Genomic DNA, 21682 nt, shown 5'->3' on the forward strand with positions numbered 1-21682 from the left:
AAAAATGTGCAATTAGTTGGAAGCAATGTTTCAAGAAGCAGTGATAAATGTATCAACGTTTCAGAACAAAGGCTGGATTCAGATGACTAGGATTATAGTCTTTTTGCTTAATTGCACTAAATAAAATAGAATAGAGCTGGAAGGGTCCTTGGAGATTGCTTTTCCTTTGGTCAGTTTCCAGCCATTGTTTCTTGTCCTGCCCTCTGGTGATTTGGAGAATAGTTTGACCCCCCTCTTCTTTTTGGCAGCCCCTCAGACACTGGAACACTGCTATCATGTCTCCCCTATTTCTTCTTTTCTTTAGATTAGCCAAACCCAAGTCCTGCAGCCCTTCTTCATATATTTTAATCTCCAGGCCTTTGATCATCTTAGTTGCTCTTCTCTGAACTTTGTCCAAAGTCTCAACATCTTTTTTGTGATATGGTGACCAAAATTGGTTGCAGTACTCCAGGTGTAGTCTTAGTAGGATTTTTTAAGCAGTACTAATACTTCACGTAATCTTGATTCTATGCCTCTGTTTATACAACCCAGGATTGTATTAGCTTTTTTGGCTGCTGCTGTACTCTGCTGGCTCATAGTCAAGTGATCGTCCACTAGGACTCTAAGGACCCTCTCACAGTTACTGTTTTTGAGCCAGGTCTCACCTAATCTGTACTTATACCTTTTGTTTTTCCTGCTTAAATGTAAAACTTTGCTTTTCTCCACATTAAAACTCATTTTGTTGGATAGGGCCCCTTGTTCAAGTTTGTCAAGATTTTTTTGAATCCTGAGCTGGTCTTCTGAGGTATTGGCTATTCCTGCCAGTTTAGTGTCATCTGCAAATTTGATGAGTTCCCCTTCTATTCCCCCATTTAAGTCATTGATGAAGATATTGAAGAGTACTGGGCCTAAGATGGAGCCTTGTGGTACCCCACTACTTACTGCTCTCTATGTGGATGTAGTACCATTGAGGACTACTCGTTGAGTACGATTTGTCAGCCAGCTACAAATCCATCTGGTGATGATATTGTCTATTCCACCTTTTTCTAGCTTACCAAGCAGTAGATTGTGATCTACTTTGTTGAATGCCTTACTGAAATCTAACTATACTATGTCCACAGCGTTTCGCTGGTCTACTAATTTGGCCACTTTATCAAAGAATGAAATAAGATTAGTTTGGCATGATCTGTTTTTAACAAACCCATGCTGGCTACCAGCTAGGGGACACTGAAAGATCTGCTAACTCTGTTTTATTAAAAATAGTAAAGGTTGTCTGAAAGAGCTTAATATAGTTATTTATTTATGTTCTAATCTATATTTTTTTTAAAAAAGTCAATTTATAGGAAATGGGGATAATGTCTGAACCAAAAGGATTTTGATGAGGTAGCATTATATGGTTATTACAGATGACATTAAGGTTTTTTTTAAGTACTATATTTCCCAACAATAGGGAATTTATTTATTTATTTAGCACCTATTCTGCAAGCATACTCATTCCCCATTCTTCTGCACATATCAGACCTAGCAAAAAGGAAGAAAAGTGAAAACAAGGACAAAAAACAGAGAGTGCCCTTCTCCTTTACTTGTTAGGTCAATGCAAAGGAGATGAGAGATTCCAAAAAGCAGTTTATACAGAAATCTTCCCACACCTTATTGCCATCTTACATTCTGTGGGTCATGATACCTCTGCTGATCCTTGCAAAAAGTATTAGTTCACACTTCGTTCTGCCGAATGTATTTTCACTTTGCTTTCATTTCTTTTCTTAAAAGTCTTGTTTATCGCTCCTGGCCTTGAGATGATGATAAATACTTTATTTAGTTTGTTTCTATTTAACAGCTCTAAGCAGGGGAATTAATGGTTTTAGTCTCGGCAGCTTTCTTATCTTGCTAGCTTTCCCCCCATTTCTCTGGTTAGTTAGTAATACATATGGAGAATAGAGAAGAAAATGGTTGAAGGGCGGAGAAAACAAAGATACATAAAAAGAATGAATATCACTTGCCAATCTTCACACACACACACACAAACACACACCACTACTACCACCACTGCCTGGATTACTTTCCTTAGAAGAAGTCAATTGAGGTTTATGGCATTTTTCTATAAAAGATTTATTTATGTAAATAATCAATAGCTTATTTCTTTTTTATTATTATTAAAAAGTTTTTTTATTTATAATACAATTAAAACAAAAATGGACAAGCGTGACATTCCAGAGTAAGTATTCCTAACAGTTTGTTTCTCGTGGTACAAAAACTTAATACATCATTCTTAACCTCTATATAAGCCTCATCCTTCTATGTTATACAATTATATGTACAGTTATATATATATATATTTCAATCCTATCATTAACTTGAGATCTGAGCAGTTCTCCTTAATTCATACCAACGGTAAAATTTGTCCCAGAACAAGAAGCTGCTTTGGAAAAAAAAAACAGTGATTGAGAATAGAAATGGAAGTGAGGTCGTATCATATCATGCCATCCCTAGATTATATAGTTTATTAGCTGCAAGTAAGGAAGATTGAAAGAGCAAATAAGGAAGTAAAAATTAAAAATTAAAAATCCAGGCTAATGTTAAATATTAAGAAGACTGAAGGAATGTCGTTGTGCCCACTTAGTGAACTCACAGCTGATTGCAAAGAAATGAACATAGTACAAAGTTTTGAGTTTTTGGACAGCGGAAGTAGATAAAAACAGACAGTATGCTGTAAAACTAGAGAGGATACGAACTCTAGAAGAAAGGCAGTGACAGAGAAAATAATCAGCTACAGTCAGTGTTAAAGTGTTAAAGCAATGATCTTTCCAGTGGTAATTTATAACTCTGAAAGCTGGTCATTAAGAAACAATGAAAGAAAGAAGATAAACACTTCTGGATTTGGACAGGGTTACTAAGGATTCAAGAATATTAAATAAAAGCTGATTTTTTTTTTCTGTTTTGGTAATGATTAGTCAGCAAAATGGTGCATATTTTCACTCATTATATGAACAGATGTTAGACTAGAAAAAATTAACGTGCTTGAGAAGCTTCAAGGAAGTAAAAGCTGAAGAATCCACTGGATAAAGTAGATGGAAGCATATTGGAAGGTTGTTAAAACATAAAAAAAAATATTGCCAGAAACAGGTCAAATGTGAGTATTTGGGATCTTGACTCTGTGGCACCTAAGTAACAATACACAGAGGTTGCATATAAGATGCTTGGCCACATTATTAATAGCTCAACAATTTTCTAGTATCCCATGAGATTTATATACATTTAGGCAAACTATTCTGAATAAGCAAAAGCAACTGTGCAAAGCACAGAAAAAAAGCAAGAAATAGTGAGCAAAAACATTTAAAGGGCAGGAAATAAGAGAAAACAAAATATAATTAAAATCAAGTTTACACCAAAAACATTAGTTACCTTTGTCCATACTTTTCTGTTTTGCAAACTATCTTCTTTCGACTGTGCTCATGTACTGATTCATACATAATTTTTTATTCTTGAAACTTTTTACTTTTTCCTTTTTGAAGATTCATCCATGACTTTCCTGATCATCTCATTTACCTACTACTTTTCCTTCATGCATTTGTTTTGCAATTCAACCTACATTTTTTTCTATATAACCAAATCATCCAACATACTGTACTTAACAATAACAATAATAATAAAGTTGGAAGGGACCTTGGAGGTCATTAATCTAACCCCCTGCTCAGGCAGGAAACCCTATACAATTTTGGACAAATGGCTGTCCAGTCTCTTCTTAAAAACCTCCAGTGTTGGAGCATTCACAGCTTCTGGAGGCAGGTTGATCCACTGGTTAATTGTTCTCACTGTCAGGAAGTTTTTCCTTAGTACTAGGTTGCTTCTCTCCTTGATTAGTTTCCATCCGTTGCTTCTTGTCCTGCCTTCAGGCGCTTTGGAAAATAGCTTGACTCCCTCTTCTTTGGGGCAGCCCCTGAGATATTGGAACACTGCTATCATGTCCCTCCTCGTCCTTCTCTTCATTAAACTTTGTTGTCAGTTGCAAAGTCGTGTCCGACCCATCGCAACCCCATGGACAACGTTCCTCCAGGCCTTCCTGTCCTCTACAATCTTCTGGAGTCCATTTAAGCTCATGCCTACTGCTTCAGTGACTCCATCCAGCCACCTCATTCTGTCGTCCCCTTCTTTTATTGCCCTCAATCTTTCCAAGCATTAGGCTTTTCTCCAGTGAGTCCTTCCTTCTCATTAGGTGGCCAAAGTACTTGAGTTTCAACTTCAGGATCTGGCCTTCTAAAGAGCAGTCGGGGTTGATCTCCTCTAGGACTGACCAGTTTGATCGCCTTGCAGTCCAAGGGACTCGCAGAAGTCTTCTCCAGCATCATAGTTCAAAGGCCTCCATTCTTTGGCGCTCAGCCTTTCTTATGGTGCAGCTTTCACAGCCATACATTGCAACTGGGAAAACCATGGCCTAGGCCCCCAAAATTATTTGGCAAATTGTTTTTCAGTCTTTGCAAATGTATGCTTGTGATTTAGCAGACTTATCTTGGCAGCTATTTTATATTGGTATCAATAACACGTCCTCAAAAATTTAAATGCGGTATCCAAACTGGTCCTACTCAAACTGCACTTATTTCTAGGTTAAAACTGAATATACAGACCCTTTGGTAATTCAATCTTTTTTTAATTTTTATGTTTCTTTTTCTCTACCTTGCGTGCCTTTTTTCGCAGAGCTGGTAATAATAGTTTTGCCTTGCTCATTATATTATTATGAAGATCAGCCTAGATTTTTTTTTGTTTTACACCTAAGTTGTGAGTCGGCTGTCATCTGCTTATTTATTCAAATTTTAATTTATATAATAAGTTCTAGATCAGTGGTTCTCAACCTTTTTAATGCTGCGACCCCCAACCGGTCGTAAGTCGAGGACTACTCAACCGGTCGTAAGTCGAGGACTACTCAACCGGTCGTAAGTCGAGGACTACTCAACTGGTGCAGCACCGTTTGCAGAATGGGACTTTTGGCGGGCTCAGCAGGGCAGAGACAGCCTGGACAATCCTATTGGCTTTTGAAAGCCAATAGAATTAGACTCTATTCAAGAGAGTCTATTCTATTGGCTTTCAAAAGCCAATAGAATAAAAGGGAGTAGCACAGCCAAGGAAAAGGGGGGAAAAAATGGCGGACTGCGTTGTTTGGCAACCCCCGTGAAATGGTCGTTCAACCCCAAATGGGGTCCCGACCCACAGGTTGAGAACCACTGTTCTAGATGCTTGTTTTTCAGAAAAAAAAAACATTTTTGAAACAGGTGATAGAATAGTTACGTTAAAATCAACTTGCGGCTTTTGATTGCCCTATGGTCCTGAATACGGCACTTCTTCCGTATCCTTAGAAATGCCATATATGATATGTCTTGCTTTTCTGAGGTACATCCCACTGTACTGACTCCACTTATGAAAATAAGCTATGATGCAGAACATAGGACAATCAGATGGAAAAGAACAGCTGAGCATGCCTTGCCCAGCATTCATGTCATGGCTGCACATTATTCAAAAGAGATAAATAGACTCCCTTGAAAGTAACTGAAACTCCTAGCAAGCTATCAGGAAATTAAATCACCCGGGTCTAATTTTAACTCATTTTCATTTCTTTTCAATCTCTTTTAAACTATGAAGTACAATTTCAGCTTGCTTTAATAATTCGGCATTTCCCATCAACTTGGGAGTAGTATATATACAGTATGCATTATCTTTGCTAAGATAGACTACCTCTCTTCAAAGCATCCACGTTGACATTTGTCCAGCCTTTTCTTGGAAACTTTCAGTCAGGAAAGGACACACTGCATTCCCTAAGTGATTTCTCTCTGATTAATGTTTCAAAAACATTTGGAAAATATTTTTATATAAAAAATGAATTTTTATAAAGCTTTCCACACACACCAGCAGTCCAGTTCATTAGATCTCTGACTGGAAAGAGATGTCTAGTTGTATTTCTTCCAGGAGCTCAAAGCAGCCCCCCTCTTGTCCCCCCCCCAACACACACAGACACACCAATATCTGAGGGAGATAAGTCAGACTGAGAAGAAAGGATTGATGCAAAATTACCCAGAGTGGATTAAAATCTCAGTCTCCATGCTCCTGGTCCAGCTCTATCCCACATGGGCTGAGATAAAGGGATCATTCCAGATTCCCTCAGAGAACTTTCATAGCTGGGAAGACATTTCAACAGAGATCTCCTATCTTGGTTTAAAACAGTGGTTCTCAACCTTTCTAATGCCGTGACCCCATAATACAGTTCCCCATGTTGTGGTGACCCCCAAGTGGGTGTGGCCACCAATAAGAGGGAGTAGGACAGCTAGGGAAAAGGGGAAAAAATGGCGGACTGCGTTGTTTGGCGACCCCCGTGAAATGGTCATTCGACCCCAAATGGGGTCCCGACCCACAGGTTGAGAACCACTGGTTTAAAACCTTCACCGCTAAGCATGCTGGCTCTCGCTTTGCTGGTTCTATTCATGCAACAAACTATAAATTATCCGACCACATCATATCCAACCATGTTGTATGAATCCAATCTGCGTGATAAGTGTAGGGTTTCTTGTCTTGTGCTCCACTGGGTTGCTTCTGCCCACAATACAAGCAAAGGTAGAAGAATTAGAAATAATTTGATTCCCTCAACTCCATTCCCCCACCCTGCCAATGTAGCAATCTACTGTGACTGGAACATGGCTAAACATGTGTTAAGAACGGAAAATGGCATCCTTTTGTCCTAAAGGGAGAGGGACGGCTTAGCCAGTTGTTTTAAACAGTTGGTTCTGAAATTTGACAAAAAGACAGCCAACCGGCTTTGTGCCTGCAATCCCTGCCATCATTGGTTGCCCTGAAATCTGATGGAAAAAAAATGACATGTTAACACTGATAGGAATACAGCTGTAATGTGTGCTCTGTCAAGAATGATTTTTTTTTTGTCAACAGAAAAAAAATACTCCTGCTTACTTTCTTATATGAATTGGAAGTGAAAGTTAGTCTTCTCAGACAGCACGTAAAAGTTGAATGAGAACCACAGACATAAAAACTGTATAGTAAAACAATAGATCGTGCAGAATGAATAGCAAACAGAAGGACCCTGGTGAAGAAAGAGTACAGAGAAGAGCAACAAAGATGATTAGGGGACTGGAGGCTAAAACATATAAGGAACGGTTGCTGGAACTGGGTATGTCTAGTTTAATGAATAGTAAAAACCAGAGATATCATTCTGCCAACAAAAGTACGTATAGTCACGGCCATCCTACATAAAACACATTGCAAAGATCCTAAAAACATATTACCAGTACTTGTTAGACTATTTCTGTACACGAATGCTACAGTGAGTACAACAGCAGAGCTAGAACAAAGCTGACACATTTGGACTTTCAATGAGATCAGAAAATACCCCCAAATTATCTACCTGCTCATTCAATCATAGAGCAAGAATAGATTGTCGTCTCTCCTAAATCAGAGAATCTTCTACATGCTGAGTCATCAGCATGCTAGTAGCATCTTGCCTCATCTTGTGCACTGTTCCTTCCCAATAGCTTACTATCAGTTTGAAATGAATGCCTATCCTAGTGAAAATCCATAAGATCTCACGGCGTACTTGTAAATAGGATCAAGCAGAAATGACATTTTAATAAAATGAGCCTACAGGGTTATTTCAATAGCATAAAAAACTATAGAGAAGTCTAGAACAGTGGTTCTCAACCTGTGGGTCGGGACCCCATTTGGGGTCGAATGACCATTTCACGGGGGTCGCCAAACAACACAGTCCGCCATTTTTTCCCCCTTTTCCTTAGCTGTGCTACTCCCTTTTATTCTATTGGCTTTTGAAAGCCAATAGAATAGACTCTCTTGAATAGAGTCTAATTCTATTGGCTTTCAAAAGCAAATAGGAATTGTCCAGGCTGTCTCTGCCCTGCTGAGCCCACCAAAAGTCCCATTCTGCAAACGGTGCTGCACCAGTTGAGTAGTCCTCGACTTACGACCGGTTGAGTAGTCCTCAATTTACGACCAGTTGGGGGTCGCGGCATTAAAAAGGTTGAGAACCACTGGTCTAGAATAATCAATAGGAGTGCAATTCCATGATCTCTTTTTGACAAAGGCCATTTTTCTAAAATTGGGATTAAAGCTAGATTATATTTGAAAACTGAGCATGCATGGAATGTTACTTACTATAAACGCAGGGAAATTAAATAGGCTTTTCAAAATTATTTTTGGCTGAGTTCAAATTTTGTCCTTTATTTCTAAATTTGAGGCACCGTCCCAAAGTCCAAGAATTCTACTCACTTAGCCACCTTCACTGTTCCAACCATTTCATTCTGAAATGGCAAATGAAAATGGGGGAACTCTTACTCTGAGATTACCCTGAAAGATTTGGCTGTTTTGATTACTGCAATCTTGGGAACGAGGAACTGTTTTCCAAATCCCAGTAATTTTTGTCTACATTTATATAAACTGAATTTGGCCCTACATTATATAACTTATGTCCTTATATGCCGCATATCCAGGTTCTTTCTCAGAACATTTTCCTAATGCCACTCTGAACAATAAATGTTGAGGCTAATCTCTCCCTCTGTCTTTCTATCAAAAGAGGCATTGCTAAGTACTAGAGCAGGGGTCCTCAACCTTGGCAACTTTAAGACTTGTGGACTTCAACTCCCAGAATTCCTCAGCCAGCAAGGAATTCTGGAAGTTGAAGTCCACAAGTCTTAAAGTTGTAAAGGTTGAGGACCCCTGTAGTAGAGGATAGATATGAAAGTTGGAGACAGGCATAGGGTGCTTTCTATATCTATCTGCTAAAGAGGGAAATGCTTAAATGCTTAAGCTGAAAATGGTCATAAAGAACTTTGCAGTATCTTATTTAGATGCCATATATATGAACCATTGGCCAAAACCAGCTCACATTTTTATGATTTTACAGCTACTCTAAAGCTCTGTGAACACGAACAAATAAATACCAAATTATCTTGTTAGCATAAAGTTCATTTTGATCCCATCATTTTTTTTAGCCGTTATGTCATTTATTAATATTTGGAAAGCATGCATATATTAAAAGGATTTGCGTTGTATTCGTTTGTTGTTCAACTAATATGCACTCTCTTAGTCACACTAGACCAAGGGTAGGCAACCTTGGCTCTTTTATGACTCGTGGACTTCAACTCTCAGAATTCCTGAGCCAGCCATGCTGAGGGGAAAGGAATTCTGGGAGTTCAAGTCCACGAGTCATAAAAGAGCCAAGGTTGCCTACTCCTGCACTAGACAATAGAATATAACTTATATTGGTTAGCAAATATTCATGCTCTTCAGGTTGTAAAATACCCACAATTTCATATTTTTTAGCATCACTGACTAGTCAATGAGCAAAATTCTTTGTTGGTCACTATGCATATTCTCTTTTTTTAATATTTTATTGATTTTTAACAATTACAATCTTTAGTGCTTAGTAAATAATGTGTTGTCTGGGTTCACATATTTAACATTAACTTCTTCAATATAAATCTGTTCAATACTGGATAATCCAGTGTTTTTTTCCCTGATCGTCCTTTCTTCCCCAATTGTTTTTTTCCCCCAAATACAATTCTTGCTACTATTAATACATATAAAATTGAATATAAACATCCTGACCATATTTTCTAGTGTTATACAAATAACAATAATATCAGTTTATAACCTCTTTTCTAACCAATTCATATTTCAAATGTATTCGCAATTAAAATCTCCTTATTAAATCAATATCCTCTTTTTCATGTTCTTATTTAAGTTTCATTTCCATCAGTATTCGGAATATCTTTGTCAGTTATGGTTTTGTCAAGATTAGTTACATTTATGTAGCTAAGAGTTTCATGTATACAAGCCATCCTTGTATTTTCCCATATCAAAAAAGGTGCTATTCTAATTATAAACCATATCTTTCTTATTATAAAAGTCTAATTATATCTAAGGGTTATCCATTCTTTTATTCATATTCAAACAAATATTTAATCATATAATGTTTTCTCTGGTAAATCAAATCTTCTGTTTTTTAAGTCTAACTCTAGCTTTTTTCCTTTGCCAAATAGCTTTCCAGGCCAAGGCAATTAAATCGCCAAATAACTTTTCCTCTATTTTTGTGAAAGTTGCTTGAAATGAAGAAGACAATTTATGTGAGGCATTTTTGAGGGGGAATTCCGCCCATTTATATTCCTTAAGCAACTCCCACTTTCCTTCTCTCTCAGCTTCTCTTTTCATTTTTTGTCTCCCAATTTCTGGGATTTCCCCTAACAGCTCTATAGTCCATTTTTTAAAAATCTTCTTTCTTGTCCTCAAGTGTATTTTGCAGATCTAGGGGGTAAAGTGCCTTTTCCATTTTCATTATTATAGCTGGGTCTTGCAAGGTTTTATTTGTCTGTGGCAGTTTGTATTTCCCTTCTTTTATACCTTCCGTCTTTGGATCAATTTCCTCTGATTCATTTTCTGTTTTCTGAGTTATTTGTTCATACTTTGTAGTCATCTGAAAACTTTCTAGTTGTAGATTTAAATTAGAGATTTTGCTCATTTATGTTAACTAAATTGTTTTTATTCTCATCATAGTTTCTTTTAGTGTCTTCGTTATGTGAAACAATTGTCTGGTGAATTAATTGTAGCATAGAATATGCTTCCTTCTGAAAAGCATTGGTTTTTTTTTCAGGCGTCACTCCTGCAGATTTTTGATAAACCTGGCTGGGGGCTTCAAATGGAGGTGTTGGGTATGTTTTCCTACCACCTTTGGCTGGGTATGAGGCCTCCATTTTGTCCCCCCCTCCAGATATTCTGTCAGAACTTTTGTGATCTCCAAATACAAGTCTTATCTAATATCATCAATCTTGATGGCAATAGAACAAAGTTTCATCTAGTTTTTCTGGTCTTTATGTATAGCCTTTATAATCCAATAGGTTCCAAGATATGAGTCCAGCACTAAAAGCAATGTTTTGTAATAGTCCTTCTGCTCCGGCATCCAAAAATTGTCAGTCAGGCCAAGTTGCAATCCACAATGTTCAAAGTGTTCAAAATATTCAACCACTCTAAAAACAATCCAAAGCTCTCTCCCAGCCTAACGTAGCCAAAAGTCAGATTTTTCTTTCTCTCCAAATAGTTCTTAAGATTAAAAATCAGAGCTCAGTAGGTATTTATAGTCCACAAAGGTCAAGGTGATAAGTATGCCAAAATATTTTGCTCTGTTGCCAGCTGTTCTCTGTTAAGCTAGGAGTCACCAAGTAGCCAAGAAGCTAGGTTATTATCTGTTTCTAGGCTTCTTGCTAGTTCAGCATCAGTCCTTGCTGTTATAGTGCTATTCTCTAATCCACAACTAGATGTCACTCTGTATCCACTTTTCACTCTCAAAACAGAAGGTTGATTTCTTATATTTCACCCCAATATTTTTTCAAAGAGAAAATCTTAACAGTTATCTCAGTTCTCAAATTTATCAAAGCTGTAGTTTTATATTGTTTCCACTTCAGTATTATGTATTTCTGTCCCCGATAAAAAAATTAAAATGCCGCTTCCGTTTCTCTGGAAGAGTGGAGCTACAGTCCCCTTCCTTCTCATGTTCAGAGGTTTTTAGCTTCTTGGGAGCCTTTTCCAGGAAATTCAGTTGTAAAGGAAGGATCAATATTCTCACCCAGTTCCAAACACGCTGTTTACAATCTGCTAATTAGTGCTTTGTTTCTTCGGTTGTCAGTAGCTGGAGGCTGGCCACAGGGATGTAGCCAGTCTTTCCCTGCTGGTTGGAGGGCTTTCCTCAGATCAACCGGAAAGACCACCAGCTTTCCGTGATCAGTGAGGCACCCTTCCTTCTTCATTGCCTCTTTAGGGCGACTTTAGGCCCTTTTAGGGCCCCCAGCAGGGCGAAATCATGTGCGGAAAGCAGAGCTCTGCCTTCCGGCATCCGTATAGCTACAACATCAAACTGGAAGTCCAATGTTCCCATCATTTTAATGATGGAATATTCATTTTCTGTCTGCACTGAGCATTCTAGGTGCCCAATCCTTTTCTAAAGACAATATAAGAGAAATTGGGTAACAGAAAAGGCTATTGGTGTTCATGACGTTTTGTCTCATAGAAGGCCTCCCGAGTAAATCAGATAGGAAACACAACTAGATGAGTTAATTGTACACTATTGCTAGGCTAGATTAACAGAATCTTGCAAGTCTGATGGAACAAATTTTCCATTACCACTTTAAACCAAGTGATCAGTTAGGGCAGATCCTTTCTAAGTTTCTTTCTCTGACCGTTAATCCACCGGGGGCTCCTCTTTCTCTTGTCTGTTTTTTTTTTCCTAGACAGCACCTTTTCCTCTCATCCCGCAAAGTTATCCACACAGTCCATTTCACTCTACTACTGGCTGCCAGAGTAGGGTATTTGTTAAGGCTGCTACGTGGTGATCAAAATCATATTTGATTCATCTTGAGATGTTTTCAAGATGACCTTCATCAAAAATAAAACAAGTGGGAAGTTGTGTAAGGAAAGATCTAAGCCAGGGGTAGGCAACCTTGGCTCTTTTATGACTTGTAGACTTCAACTCCCAGAATTCCTGAGCCAGCATGGGGGAACTACGGCCCCTTCATGACTTGTAGACTTCAAACTCCCAGAATTCCTCAGCCAGCATGGGGGAACTATGGCCCCTTCATGACTTGGGGACTTCAATTCCAGAATTCCTGAGCCAGCATGGGGGAACTATGGCCCCTTCATGACTTTGGGACTTCAATTCCCAGAATTCCTGAGCCAGCATGGGGGAACCATGGCCCCTTCATGACTTGTGGACTTCAACTCCCAGAATTCCTGAGCCAGCCATGCTGAGGGAAAAGAGAGAGGTTTCCAAGCTGAGCCATGCTGGCTCAGGAATTCTGGGAGTTGGAGTTCACGAGTCATAAAAGAGCCAAGGTTGCTTACCCCTGATCTAAGTTAAAAAAAAAAAAACACCAGGGAAATTTCTGCCAATTTTTACTAGATTACAGTAGGTTTTGACTCCAAATAGTATGGAAGTACTAAGAGATTTATTGCTGGACCATCCTATCAATGAACCTATTGAGCTGTGAGTTCCGTGTTCAGACACCAATTGTTAAAAATCTACCTGAATTGAGATGATTGGCAGTGTAACAGTCAGATCCAGCAAGCTGAATGGCAACAATACATAGAATGGTCCATCAATTTATAAAGGAATGTAAAGAAAAATCTGTAACATCATATTGCCTTAGTTGCTGACATGCCACCTGTTTTTACATTTCTTCTGTCAGAATGGGGATAGACAAACCTCCAATAATTTTTTTTTCTATATCTCCATCAGATCACAAAGTATTTGTATTTAAGGTAGGGTCGCATCAGGAAACAGATATCCAGTTTATTCAGATTATTACTTATTATTATAGATTTTAGAGATTACTGAATCCCGAGAAAGAGAAAAGGATGAGAAACTCAAAGTAATCCCACCTTGATTTTGTTGAGGCAGATTTTAATTATATTAAGTATAAGATGGTGGAGGGAAAAATCTGACAGGCTTTCAGGATTGATGTCAGCCCTTCGAGGTAAGCCAGGTCAACAAATAGACAAGGCAGCCATTCAAGTACATTTTCTTATAGGTGGAAAGTAGAATCAGAGAATCTTAAAACCCTGTCTGAGTTTCCATCTGCCCCATCTTACACCAAATAGAATCAAGGCAGTTTTACTTTGAGCTTCTTTCTCACACTTTCCAGGATTGAGTTGCTTTTCCTCCTCCTTTAATGGTTCATTGATTCCTTTACCAAAGTCACCTCTACATTGTTTACACATAGTTATATCCCAGCGATTAGTGATGTAAATAACTGGCACAATAATTTACTGCCATTCCTGATTACAGAACCTTGTCTTACTTTTATGAGCCAATTCAAATTAGAACAGGGACATTTAAAAAAAACACATACAGCTATGAAGGCAAAGAGAATTATGATATTCATGACAAGATTGGCTTCTTTGTGATTCAGAATAGCACAATATTTAATGTTTGGCTATGGCCATTTTAGAACAAAAGAAATTAGCCTTAAGAGGAAAAAAAAACCCCAATTTTTAAAACTCCTGAGTATTTAATATACAAAATGTATATTCCTGGTTCCTGTTATTAATTACAAAGTAGATAGAATCCCTGCACCATTGATATGGATCTTAAAGAATAAGGGGAAATTTTATTTCCCCTTAAGGATGCCCTTACAGTGTTGTTAGTTTTCCTATATTAGCCACATTTTGGATGTGAATAGGACACAACTGTGAAAAACAATAGCGTGCCATGTTGTATAGCCTGTTGCCAAAACTCAGTTTGTGAAAATGCTTTGATTCAAACGCTGATTAAGATGACAAGTTGAGCGTTTTGAAGGAGCGGTGCATTGTGTGTGAGGTAAATTACATGGGATGCCTTTATTCTCTTCAGAAGTGTGAAAACTTGTTGTGAGAAACAGTCTGTCTTATTTTAACCCCAGCTATGAGAGGAGGATGGGAAGTGGAGCAAGTGTTTGACAGTTGACAATGTCCATCACCCTGTTTAGTGATGATGCCTGGGGGATAAAAATAGTGAGAGTGACCTCATGGCGTTTAGCAGCAATGCAGAAGAGACAAAAGAGTGGCTTTAAAAGGCCAGCAGAGTTGCAGTCAAAGGACCTGGGCTCTTAAGGTTTTGATTCTGCTCCAGAAGGGAGCCACTATACTCCTTCTGTCTCTCTTTATGGAGAGCTGGGAGTTAAAAACAGTACAAGGCATGCCTTGCTGTCCAGGACTGGATGCTACTATCAAGCATTTGGACCAACCATATGCAGGTACCCATTTCCTTTGTGTGCTGAACTTAGCAAACTTCTTCTCTTTCTGTATTTTTCTCACAGGGATATTTGCCTGAGGAAGGAAACTGAATTGGGGGGGGGGGTAAAAAAACCCTCTTTTTTTTAATTAGGAGAAAGTAAGATGAACAGAACCAACAATGGGTTGGAAGCTACTTTGAACCAATGTAGTGCATCAATTTCTAGTTTCTTTTAAGAGGACAATAATATATCATGACAGTATTGCAGCTCTTCTCACCACTGATACCCTGTTTTCAAAGGGCTGCCCTGTGAAAATGATGCGGAATCATTATTTTGACCTTGTGTAATAGAAATCTCAGGGGTTGCCATAAAGAAGAGGGAATTAAGCTATTTTCCAAAGCCCCTGAAGGCAGGACAAGAAGCAATGGATGGAAACTAATCAAGGAGAGAAGCAACCTAGAACTAAGGAGAAACTTCCTGACAGTGAGAACAATTAATCAGTGGAACAGCCTGCCTCCAGAAGCAGTAAATGCTCCAACACTGGAAGTTTTTAAGAAGAGACTGGACAGCCATTGTCCGAAATGGTGTAGGGTTTCCTGCCTGAGCAGGGGGTTGGACTAGATGACCTCCAAGGTCCCTTCCAACTTTACTACTATTACTATTACTAAAAAGTTGGCTTTGCTGGAAATGCTACACCATTCTCCTTTCCATCCTACTCCCTGCTTTCCGTGATGCTGACGGCTCTTATTATTATTATTAGCATTTGGTTATTTTATAGCATCTACTGGCCATCCAACCACTGCGGTGCCGTTATGAGACAGCTAAGGAGAGGTTTTGCCTCATCTCATCAAAGTACATTTTGTTTACTGTCAGTACATTGTAATCTCTGTGCTCAGCTCACAGTCAGCATTAAGACAATTTTTTAAAAAATCAGAGTTACAATACAAGAAACTGGAAACTTCCATAGTACTGGACTCACCTACTGAGGAAGGTGGATAATTCTTATTTGATAGGCATATTTTAATTATTTAATAGAAATATTTCTAGTTAGACCAGAAGACCACCAAAGTCTCTTCCAACCCCATTATTCTATGCTCTGTGTTCTAATTGGGAATATGGAGAATTATTTGTACTTTGTCTACCTCCATTCTTATGGATTCTTATGTCACTTTCCTTGACCCTCAATCTGCTTAATAGCGGAACTGATAACATTCAGTATCAACATTTATCTAAAAGAGTGGAGATGCCAAGAATGTTGGATAGACCCTTCAAATCTTAGCAAATTCCAAAAGATTTCTGAGCTGAGAGCCTGCAATTTCGTTGACTTAGAATGAAATACATTTAATTATATAAAGCCAGGTGAAGAACCTTGAAAAAAAAATCTTACGTTTTCAACCCAGACTTATTTTTTTACACTACATAAATTACCATTTTACTTGAGAAATAATATAAATACAGGAAAAGGAGCTGCCTTTTCCCCCAGGGCTTCTTTAGAAGTGATGCTAAAAAGTTTCTTTCTGTCTTTTTTGTAAAATTTAAGAAAACTACCCAGGAAGGACATACATTTCACATTAAAAAAAAAACCCTTGAAACCAAATTAATTTTAATATATAATATATAGAAACAGAATCTTGATATATTGACTGAAACAAAAAAAATCCATTGAGAGATTATTATTTTTTTGCTACTATTTTAAATTGATTCTGATATTTTTGCAAATTCCACAGAGCTGATTGATGTGATAGAAACTGACCAAAGTTCTTTTCTTCTTTATGACCCCAGGTGGCTTTTATTTTTGTTCTTCTTGCCTTAGATATATTATTTATTAGATTTATATAGCTACTTGACTCTTACATGTGACTCTGGGTGGCTCATGACAGTTAAAACAACAGCAGAAACTATAAAAACACAGCAGCATTCAACTATTCTCCAAAATTCAATGAAGCAAAGTCACAGTGAAGCAATGAATATAAGCCACACATCCATTTACATACAGCCATTGCCAAGGCTTATCTCTTCTACACAATGGCACAGCCATGTCTTCAGGTCCTTCCTAAAGGGCAGAAATGTGGCATCACTCTAAGCTCCAGGGGGGAAAGGTGGGTGCCATGACAGAAAAGATTCTCCTTCTGGGCCCTGTCAAATGACATTCCTTTGTGGATGGGAGTCACAACAGGCCTGATCTGAAGGAATGGGTAAACGTGATTGGGAAGATGTGGTCCCTCAAGTCATCCACCCCATGTCATGTAGGGCTCATAGGCCATTGCTAGCACTTTGAATTGTACACAGAACATACTAAGAGCCGGTGCAATACAGCAGAGATATACCGTATATGCCGGTGTATAAGGCGACTGCCGCAAGCGCTAAAATCGGCGCCAAAGACGGGGGTTGTCTTATACGCCGAGTCGTCTTATACGCCAGAAATACTGGTAGTTTCCAGCGTATAAGACAACGTTCTAGGAATGTGGCTCAGCGACGGGGGTCGTCTTATACGCCGAGTCTCCTTGTACGCCGGCATATACGGTAATGTGTTGCTTGAGAAGCACACATAATTTTTCAAGCTGCGGTTTCTGTATCCTCTTCAGGGGCAGCCCCATGTAGAGCGTATTACAATAATCAGATTGTTATCTGCTGACTTCTCTCCAGATGTGATGGGGAGAATGGGTGACAGAACAATGGAGGAAGAAGTGGACAAAGAGCTGAACCTGTGGGCAAGACTGTATTTTAAATTTTGCATGTGTTGTGCCTTTATACAGAAAATGCAACAATAAAACAACAGTTGGCTTGCAGAAAGCCTAACAGTGCCACTAGGACAGTGGTTCTCAACCTTTTTAATGCCGCGACCCCCAACCGGTTGTAAGTCGAGGACTACTCAACCGGTCGTAAGTCGAGGACTACTCAACTGGTGCAGCACCGTTTGCAGAATGGGACTTTTGGCGGGCTCAGCAGGGCAGAGACAGCCTGGACAATTCCTATTGGCTTTGGAAAGCCAATAGAATTAGACTCTATTCAAGAGAATCTATTCTATTGGCTTTCAAAAGCCAATAGAATAAAAGGGAGTAGCATAGCTAAGGAAAAGGGGGGGGGGGAAAATGGCGGACTGCATTGTTTGGCGACCCCCGTGAAATGGTCGTTCGACCCCAAATGGGGTCCCGACCCACAGGTTGAGAACCACTGCACTAGGAGCTGACTGAGCTAAATCTTTTCTTTTTTTTTGAGGTATTAGGGCTCTATTTGTTTTGATGCTTCTGAGATGTTTTCTATGCAAATACCATTATATTTGTTTTTTCCCCTCTACCTTGTTCAATAAACAAGGCTTTTTTTACGTCTTGATTTGTTTATTTTAACATCCTTCCACATTTCTTCCCTATAGGCGTAAACTGGATGATGGATCTTGATGTTATAAAGTCTAATCATTGCTGTGCCTATAAAACAGCTATCAGGAATTTACTAGCTTGAATTTTGTTGGGCCAAGTCGAAGTTTCAGTTGCTCAATCCCGAAGGCTCTCAGGAATTTATTGCCAAAGATTTCTTTTCCTCTATCAAAGTACTATGACATTCTTGCATGCCTTTCTTAGAAGAATGTCTGAAGCGGCCTTGAAGATTATTCACATCTGAGCCAAGCACATTCCTTGTCATCAGTAGATTATACAAACTTGTGCATCCGTGTAGATTTTTTTTTTATAGAATCCTGACTGTGCTTTTTGTTGTTGTTGTCCCTTGCAGAGCTTAATCGTGGTGAGAGCGTGCAAGAAAAAAACATGAAAGAAGCCAAAACCAAGTGCAGAACCATTGCATCCCTGTTGACAGATGCCCCTAACCCCCACTCCAAGGGAGTCCTGATGTTTAAAAAACGCAGGCAGAGAGCTAAGAAATATACCCTCGTCAGTTTTGGGAGCGTGGAAGAAGACCGCAACTATGACGAAGAGGACGGCGTCTTCCCAACCAGTGAGTCGGAATTTGATGAAGAAGGCTTCTCTGATGTTCGAAGCTTAACTAACCACTCAGATGGAGGAAATGCTTACCTTGACATCGAGAAGCCCAAAGGCCATCCTGCACAGGAGCAGGCCCAGCTACAGCAAGGGCTGAGTGAAGCCTCCGGGAGAGGAGCACAATTATTTGAGCAGCAGAGGCAGAAAACTGGGAAGCAGATGTTGGAAAATACATCTGCCCAGAAGCCAGAGGCAGAGGTCCCAAATTCAACCATACAACCTACACACGGGGTGATTGGTACTGAAGCACCAGTGCCGTGGAAGGCGGAAAAGGCTTCCCTAAGTGTCCACTTAGAATCTGCACCAGTTTCTAGGGAGCTGCCACCACCTAATCCTGCTCAGCTCCAGTCTCCATCTGTTATCTTTGGAGAGGGAGCCCAGATCTCTTCAAATACCTCAGGCATCTTCAATAGGTCTGCTCGGCCTTTCATTCCTGGCTTTTCTGGACAACGTCCTATAACATCATCTGTTGTGTTTAGACCCTTAGTGCTAAAAAAGAGCAGTGAGAGGGCAGGTGACCAGAGAATGGCTGCTCCTCCTGTCTCCCCAGGTTCTTCAGGCACAGCCCTTCCTGCCCTTCCACCATCAGTGCAACCTAAAGGCACAGCAAGCACATCTGTGTCTCTGTATATCCCAACTGCACCATCATCGGTCCAGACCGCGGCAGGTGCAAAATCAGCAGAAGCTAAATCACCTTCCAGAGCAGGTAGAACCTCCACTGCTTCCATATTTCTCTCATCCTCTTCTAGACCAGCTGCGGATGCATCCACGCCATTATCTTCTCCACCAACCCAGGATTTTGCACCTTCCACTTCGTACGTTAGTCCAGTTCCACCACTCCTCAATCAGCCACCAATCCAGCCATTCACCGGTAATGTTTCCGCTATCCCACGACCTGCTTCCGAGCCTTTGGCCTCCAGGGAGCAGAGGGTTGCCGTTCCAGCTCCCAGAACAGGTATCTTGCAGGAGGCCCGCCGCCGAAGCAGTAAGAAGCCCATGTTCAAAGCTGTAGAAGAGAAGAAAAAGAATTCCCCAAATCCAGAGTTGTTATCCCTTGTGCAGAATCTGGATGAAAAACCCAAAGGGGACCATCAAGGAGCAGGATTTGAGTCAGGCCCTGAGGAAGATGTTCTCAGTCTGGGAGCAGAAGCCTGCAACTTTATGCAGTTCTCAGGCCGGAAGTTCAAGACCCCACCTCCGGTGGCCCCTAAGCCTCAGCAGTCAAGTGCCCCTAATGGAATGGTGAATGGCTCCTCTCCTGCACATGACCTGTATCATTTGAAGGGGAAAGGGGCGGAGCTTTTCGCTAAGCGACAGAGCCGAATGGATAAGTTTGTGGTGGAGGCTGTACCAACATCCAAGCCGAGAACTCCGTCTCCTGCACCTTCTCTTCCCTCTTCCTGGAAGTATTCACCAAATATTCGTGCCCCGCCTCCCATCGCTTACAACCCATTGCATTCCCCATTTTACCCATTGGCAGCTAGCAAATCCCAGGCCGCCAAGGCAGAGAGCAAAGTTAAAAAAGCACCAAGTCACAAATCAGGGATCAAAGTCATTGACTTCCTCAGACATCAACCGTACCAACTAAATTCTGCCATGTTCTGTTTTGGGGAGACTCCAAACACTGGTGTCCAGGCCCCTACAAGCCCAAAAGTTCAACAGTCCAGCTTGTCTTTCACACCGGCCAAGCAAGCCCCTGTGAAAACAGCCAGGACCTATGAAATTCGCCGTTTTTCCACCCCTGTCCCAATGCCAACTTCGAGTGGTATGGCTCCTACAGTGTTAGCTCCTCGTTCTGCCACCACATTGGATGAACCACTTTGGAGATCAGACGTGATCTCTACTTCTGTGCCTGCATCCCCAGGGCCATATCAGGGAGTTCTCCTCCAATATCAGAGTTCTCCTGAACTCAGCGAGACGGACAGAGGGGCTTCCTCCAGCCGGCCCACATCATCCCTCAATTTTCAGGTAGCTAGACCCAGGTTTTCGGCATCCCAAACTGGAATGCAGGCACATATTTGGAGACCAGGATCTGGTCACCAATGAAAAAAAAAAAGGTTTTTTTTAATGTTTGTTTTAACATCTTCAATTTTGTAAGTGAGATTAGTTTCAGCTCACTGCTGATTGTGCCCCGGATTGCAAACTTACATTTGTTTCTGTGCAGTGTGCAAAATGGCCCTAGGCACAAGCCAGATGTTTAAGCTAAATACTTGTCTTTGGGGTTGCCTTCTATTTAAACCTAATTCCTATAAATCAAATCAGTGAAGCCAAACTGGAGACAAACTGCCTTTCTTCTGTGGGAAGTCAGCACCCCAGAGAAGGAAATATTAAAAGGGCAAAAGGATCTTAAAAGCAGAAACCAACCCTGCCCCCAAGTCTCTGTGTCTCACGCAGAAGCCAGCTCTGTACAAATGCAGATGTAAACCATCAGAAAGGTCCCAGCTAGGAGAAGACAAAGACACCAAAAATCTGCATACTCCACCCAAACTCTAAGAGTCATTAGCTCCAGCACCAGGGAAGCAGGATATAACCCTTGGGACATAATACGATTAACCCACCACCATCAAGAACACCAGAAAAGCACACCCAGACTCAGGTCAGAATGCATGACACAGGAAATACAAAGCCTGAAACAGGAACAGGAAACTACTTTAAACAAAAGGCTTGAGAAGGTATAAAAACCTACTACCCACATGTGCTCAGTCCTTTTTCCCCCTCCTTCCTACCAGAACCATCTTACTGTCTTGCTCTTCCATAAACTGCAACCTTCTTTCTAAAGCAGTCGCCATGGAAAATCACTTCCTAAACCCCTGTCCTTCAGTTTTTGGGATCTGAAATTCTTCAGCAGGATTCAGCGGGATTGGGGTGGTTATTTTTGGAGGGAGGGGTGCTTTGGAGCAGGAAAATAAAATAGCGAAGCTAGAAAGCTTTTTCATTTACATGGCAGAT

The 21682-nt window shown here is 40.1% G+C and overlaps 1 protein-coding gene across 1 annotated transcript in view; it reads left to right on the plus strand.

Moving 5' to 3' along the window:
- SYNPO2L (synaptopodin 2 like) overlaps positions 1 to 20789 on the plus strand; it is a 40332-nt gene extending 19543 nt beyond the window's left edge. Inside the window, exon 4 of the mRNA XM_039360015.1 lies at positions 18468 to 20789. Within this exon, the coding sequence (XP_039215949.1) occupies positions 18468 to 20779 (2312 nt within the window). The 3' untranslated portion in view covers positions 20780 to 20789. The remainder of the gene's footprint in view (positions 1 to 18467) is intronic.
- The last annotated feature ends 893 nt before the right edge of the window (positions 20790 to 21682 follow it).

Source organism: Crotalus tigris, unplaced genomic scaffold (genome assembly GCF_016545835.1).
Source record: "Crotalus tigris isolate CLP2741 ecotype Arizona unplaced genomic scaffold, ASM1654583v1 scf7180000019147.1630427, whole genome shotgun sequence".
NCBI classification, from domain to species: domain Eukaryota; kingdom Metazoa; phylum Chordata; class Lepidosauria; order Squamata; family Viperidae; genus Crotalus; species Crotalus tigris.